The 6396-nt window shown below is 29.6% G+C and overlaps 1 protein-coding gene across 1 annotated transcript; it reads right to left on the reverse strand.

The window, feature by feature from the left end:
* Nucleotides 1–1993: 1993 nt before the first annotated feature.
* On the reverse strand, nt 1994–6396 carry LOC104725522 (protein neprosin). The gene is made up of 7 exons (XM_010444192.3): nt 5792–6396; nt 5616–5702; nt 5307–5519; nt 4811–4975; nt 4215–4268; nt 3973–4119; nt 1994–2567 (listed from the first exon to the last, which is right to left on the reverse strand). The coding sequence occupies exons 1-7, from the start codon at nt 6014–6016 to the stop codon at nt 2190–2192; spliced, it is 1269 nt and encodes a 422-aa protein (XP_010442494.1). The 5' UTR covers nt 6017–6396; the 3' UTR covers nt 1994–2189.

Below are 6396 nucleotides of genomic sequence, written 5' to 3' on the forward strand. Positions count from 1 at the left end.
CTAGAATCTTTTTTGAAATGTTAAATGGATTATATAATAAGCTTTTGGATTTGACTTTTGAATATGGTAATAAAGATGTTTTCTATTTAAAAGCAGTTTTATGAGTTTGTAGGTATAATCAAGATCAAACACAACAGTTGCAATTTTTCGTAGTACTTTTTCGTAAAAAAAATGTTATTATTTGTTTTTTTTTTTAATTCAAACGGTTGTATCTGTTCATTGCAGCGTTGTGTCTTTTCACTATATTTTATTTATATTTTTTCATCACAATTTTTCGTTTTAATAGGTGTATCTATTTAAATAGTCATGCTTTTTGAACTCTCTTTATATTTGTCGCTTCAATACTAACTAACAAGTTCGTTGAAACAAATTTTCTATTTTATGTTGATTCAAGATAACTAACTATATTCTATAATCTAACTAAAATTTTAGAAATGATTATAGCAATAGAGAAATTGTATACAACTTAATATTGAATTTATAGTTGTGTCTATTTATCTTAACTTTCCGTTAAAAAAAATATTTTAATATTTAAAAATAATAATAATAATCTGAATAAATAAGAACAACAGTTGAGACTTTTCGTAGCACTTTGTGTAAAAAAATTGGTTTTATTTGTTCTTTTTTAAAAACTCAAACAGTTGTATTTGTTCCTTGTAAAGTTGTGTCTTTTCACTATATTTTATTCATATTTTTTCATCACAACTTTTCGTTCTAATAGGTGTGTCTATTTAAATAGTCATATATTTTGAACTCTCTATATATTTGTCTCTTTATCAATAACTAACAAATCATTGTTGTTGAAACAAATTTTTCATTTTATGTTAAATCTAAATAATTTGAATATTAATATCAAATATTCAATATTATTCTATAATCTAACTAAAATTTTAGAAATGATTACAGTAATATAGAAATTTAATAAAACTTAATATAGAATTTACAGTTATGTCTATTTATCATCACTTTTTGTTAAAAACTATTTTAATATTTAAAATTATTTTATTTTGTTCTTAAGAGTTGTGTATTTCAATTTAAATTTTCCATTGATACTGTTTCACTCATTATTAAATATATTTTTAATTATAGTTATATAATAGAAAACTACATTACTCATTATAACCATTAGTTCAATATTTTCTGTAAGTATCACTTCGTCATAATGATTGTTTTTAGTTGTAGCTATTTAGCATAATTCTTCATAAAATATCTTATATTTATAATACTTTAAACAATATGTTTTGCAAAGTTGCGTTTATTCTACATAATATTTTTTTGCTATAAGATTTCATTTTGATTATTTCGTTTTTAGTAACAATTTATATATTCAAACTATTCTATTACATTCAAATAATTTCATAATGTATATTTTTAAATTTTAAATTTAAATTATTTTTTTCTTCTAAAATACTTCCCCCGCGACATCGCAGGGGTCTGAGTCTTAGTAATAATAATAATAATAATAATAATAATAATAATAATAATAATAATAATAATAATAATAATAATAATAATAATAATAATAATAATAATACAGTGAAAAGAAAAATGAAAATTCTGCGCTAATAATAAATTAAACATTTTAGAGATTTAAGTTATAATTTTATAAAATAATATTATACAATGATAGATTTATATATATGATTTTCACCAAAATATATAAAATTAACCCACATGTCACCGTGAAACTCATAGTCCTTGGACTCTTTTTAATGTAAATGAGCCAATGAATAAACCAATTAACCTATATCCAAAGTTCCAAACCCACCGTCATCGTCCCTAGTCCTAGTTATTTTTCATCTCTGTTCCGTTTCCTAGGTTTGATTCGCATTTATAAACGTTCTTTATCAGTTCTGTGTCTTTTCTTTTGTTTCTACGTACATTCCTGAATAACTATGGGAAAGAACAATTTCTAATGTTCGAATTTGAGCAATATATATTAAAACGAACAATTTGATAAAATTCATATAGTATATTACTACATTAACAAAAATTTATGTATAGAAATTATCTATTTCATCACGTTAAAAATACAGTAGGGGCCATACACGGCTTGTTACTATGTTTGATAATAGCCTTACAAAAACCAAAAAAAAAAAAACAATCTAAGAAGAAATAAAAAATCTTAGTAACAAAAATAACATTAATTCACACAAAATATAATTTTTTTTTTTTTTGGTTTGGGTGAGTCAAGGACACCTAGGGTTCCGACCAGGTCCTCCATAGTAAAAATAAGTCCCCCATACATTGTTTTTGCCTTGTCTGATATCATAACAAGCCGGATGATCGGCCAAGACATGGAGATTCTTCAGAGGCAAGAGATTGTTGTCCCAATCAACGACTTGTAAGTTTCTAAAGTAGGCAGCTTTCTCAAATCCTTCATTTGCAAAATGGCCACTTCCCATCTGCGTTCCAGTGTGAGCACCGCTTGATCGGCTGTTCACAACTTCCCCTCCAAATTGTACCATACTTGCATGACTCCTCATGTGGCTAAACAAGAAGGCCGGCCAATATCCCACAAGAAGTCCATTTCCTAGCTCAAGCCACCAGTGACCATGTTTTGGATCCTACATTATGTTAATTGGCAATACCATGGTTAAGTTCAAGGCGACAAATAAGAGTATAGTATAGATAAAAAATCTTTTGTAAATTGTGAACGCAAGCAGAATATCTCTATTGGAAATGTTTACACCATGTGTTGTGTTTGGCTATTGCAATTATAGTTTTTAAAAGTAATGGTTGTGAGTTACTCTGCCAAAAAATACGTATTACATATACAACCAAACGAAAAGACAATCAAACGATCGAAGACTACAAAACCTTTTGTATTACATCAAAACGTCAATAGCTTTAGCTAAACACTAATTATTAATCCGTCATTATATAGTTTCTTATAACCAGCTTCATTTGAGTTGCACCACATAAACTGATGTTCCATATTTTTGAGGTCAGCTAAATTTGCGCGTACAGTTTAATGCTCTTTACCAAATTTCATATCCTTAAATTTAATGCTCTTTACCAAATCCAACCTCTTTATTTATTAACAATGTTTCGAAAAAGCTGAAAGCCATCTTTCTTTTATTAGATCAGTTTATGAAATTCGAGGTTGGTTGATATCTTTATTGTTTCTCCAAGAAGTTATAGCTAGGTATTCAAAGTACCTACAGTGGCACACGTTGTAATAACTAAGCTCGGGGTGATTTTCATTCAATTCTTTGATGAGTCATATTAGGTCAAATATATGATTACGTGAGTTCTTTTTGTGACATGAGAGCTATGTCTAAGAAAAATAAATTATGTAGGCATAACATTAAATAAAGTCTTGCATTTCACTATGGCGTATAACAACTATATTCATATTTATATATTAACTTTCATTAATATATATACACAAAAATTTTGTGGAATAAGCTTTATCATGTTAATTGTGTCGGTTGATTTTTTTCAAAAAATGGTACACATCTGCGTAGCGTATCAAGTGCGTTATTGACTTTACATGTCGGTCTTTTACACTTTAAAATGCAATATTTTGTGTTGGTGGACTTATCTAAAAGAAATCTTTAGTTTGAAGCAATCATATTAATTGCCTAAGCATTAATTACACATAACTGTTTTTAACTTTTTATACTAGTGTGTGTGACTGTGTCAGCTTCTTCTTCTTAATAATCTAGAAAGAAAAGAAGAACAGAACACCTATTAATGCGCTAAATTACGCATTCCAATTAATTTGAAAAATTTCGAAGTTTCATCGGTAGATTCAAAGACCACATGCATACGTACTAATGATTCCACCATAATTTTCATCAAAAATGCTGATATAAGAATTTGTTTTATGTGGTTTGACCAATATCACGTATGTACAAATAGTAGTATTTTAAGTTTTCAGGAAATTTTTGTCCTTGTTTATGAATTGAATATGGTAAAAATATGGTTAGAAGTGGGAAAATAAATGGAAGAAAAAATAAGACTGACCTTCCAAATCATTAAACCGATATCAAACTGTCTTCCATTATAAGAGGACCTCGGGGAAATCGCTGCACCAATTGCAATTTTATTGTTGGTTTGTACGAATCCAGAGCAGAGTAAATTGTAGCACCCAGTTGCTTGGTATGCATCAGTCTGCTTTTTCCAAAATTTTCAACTCAATTTCTGTTCCATCATATTAAAATAATTATCAAAAAAAGTTGGAAAAAAGTGGAGACTGGTCTTATTACCGTCCAATATGTGAAGAATCTTGGATAATTATCTCCATAAAGCTCAGGACTAACCTGCAAAAAGATCAAAATGCTATGTAATCAGTAACCACCAACCTAATTATTAATTGGACCCTATCTCTATATATCCCTACCACACTTCTTTTTGCAGGTCATTACTGTATAGTACTAGTTGATTTGTCTGCTGGTTCTCTGTTTAGATAATTAGAAGGTTGACTAATTAAGTTCCTGATTGTTTGTTCAAAAAAAAAAAAAAAAAAGTTCCTGATTGATTCGAAAGCTAATCTTTGTGTTTTTGTAATATATAAACGTAAACGTCAAACACGAAAAGAATGATGTAAAACTATTATATTTTTGTTTTTATTTGGCGTTTGTGTTTATAATACTAACAAAAAACTATTGTGCTTAAAAGCAAAACGAAAATGTAAATAAAGACTGGAATTCTAACTTCTAGCAAGGTTGATTCTCTAGTGATAAAGTATTATTCGGTAAATATTAAAATAGTGATACGGATTAACAAAATAATTCATTCTTTTTCCAAAAAGCACTTGTAAAATAAACTATGTTTTATATATATTTTTTTTAAAAGATTGTACCTGCCAACCAGCTTCAATGGTGTTTAGGTCATGACCAAAGGATCCAGAGATGAGCCAAATCTGAGATAAACTGAACTCATAAGCATCAGAGACACGTGGCGCCCAAACGTTGATGCTTGCTTTAGCTCCATAGTATTGTTCTCCGTTTACAAACACCACCGCATGCTGCATGTACGCAAATTTAATCTCTATTAATAGTATAAAATACCATATAGTATAGTATATTTACTATACTATGAATTTTTACACCTTAAAAGTAACTCTAAGTTCACACTTTATCTTCAATATCAAGAAATCAGTTGAACGAAGACTCTTTTGTAGTATTTCTCCTTCTCGATCGAATCATTTTATTTTATGCTTTAGATGTCTTTTTTTGGAGAATAATATGCTTTATTGAACAACAACCAAAAAGATAAAGTAAAGCATAAGAAAACATTATTATTCTCCCGCATGATCGATTCGTACGATACGATACGAGAGGTGAAGAAGAAGTTACCTCGTGACCACCTCCGGAGGAATCTCGTCTGATGGGTCTCCTCAGTTTCCGACCAAACCGTCGTAGTGAATTTGCTCTCAAAACATCATTCTTCGTTGTTTTTCTCATTGGTATTGACCCAAGTGGACAGCTTTCACCAGACATACTCCATAACTGATTAAAACTTTCCTCATCTGTTGTTTCATTTCTTCTTTTTGACAAGTCTGGTGAATCCTGCATGTTTCCATTAATAGAATCACTTCTTTGTTTTCTTTTCTAAAATTATGTATAAAAGAAGTAAGTAAAGTGAAACAGTAGATTGATCATTACTAGTGGTTTCTGGCCTTGTAGCTGAGGATGATCAAATGCTGGTTGCAAATGAGACAAAACACATTCTATTACATCTCCATCTGGACTCTGCAAATTCACAATAACAAAAATGTTCTTATCACTGAAAAAAAAAAAACAAGAAAAACAAATTCGAGTAAAGAGTATGGTTTGGTTACGTGGATTGTTTTGATGGAAGGTTTGTTTATTTGGTTGAGATAAGCTTCCACTCTTCTAAGCTTCCGAATCTCTCTCTCGGGTTTGAATGAGGTTTGGTTTTTAAGATCATGAATAGCCGATCCGTGTAACAAGTGTAGTTGAAGAGAGAGAAGAAGCAGAAACCAAATAAATTTTGATGTGATGGTTGAAGTAGTTGAGGAAGAAAATGAAGAAGAAGAAGCCATAACTAAAGAATGTGTACGGCTTGTTTGGTAATGAAATGGATAGGTTTATTTGTCTCCTTGTGCTTTCTTGTTTAGTTTTAGCACACAAGAACAAAGAAGAAGTAGTAGTAGAAGAAGAAGGTGGAATATGAGAATGAGAAGTTAGTTTAATCCCAATGTCCTAGACAGAGCAAAACAGAGAGCAAGCAAACAAAAAACTACTAATGTTGTTTTCACTTTCATTTTATTTCCTCTTTTTTTTAGGGGGTTTCTTGGGGTTTGTAGAATCTCACACTTTATCTCTCTCTCCCTCTCTTAGTTTTAAAATAAATATATAAATAATAAAGGAGAGAGAAAGAGGTGAAGTAAGTGGCTTCGGGGTTGTGCTTCCGACAGAGTCT

Source organism: Camelina sativa, chromosome 11, assembly GCF_030686135.1.
Source record: "Camelina sativa cultivar CO46 ecotype springtype chromosome 11, ASM3068613v1".
Classification (NCBI taxonomy): domain Eukaryota; kingdom Viridiplantae; phylum Streptophyta; class Magnoliopsida; order Brassicales; family Brassicaceae; genus Camelina; species Camelina sativa.

Excerpts from the sequence above, each read along its gene's own strand:
- LOC104725522 (XM_010444192.3), bottom strand. The coding sequence starts at position 6,016 with ATGGCTTCTTCTTCTTCATTTTCTTCCTCAACTACTTCAACCATCACA. Across the intron at positions 5,703-5,791 it reads CTTCCATCAAAACAATCCAC|AGTCCAGATGGAGATGTAAT; the intron begins GTAACCAAACCA and ends GTGAATTTGCAG. Across the intron at positions 4,269-4,810 it reads CCATTGAAGCTGGTTGGCAG|GTTAGTCCTGAGCTTTATGG; the intron begins GTACAATCTTTT and ends ATCTTTTTGCAG.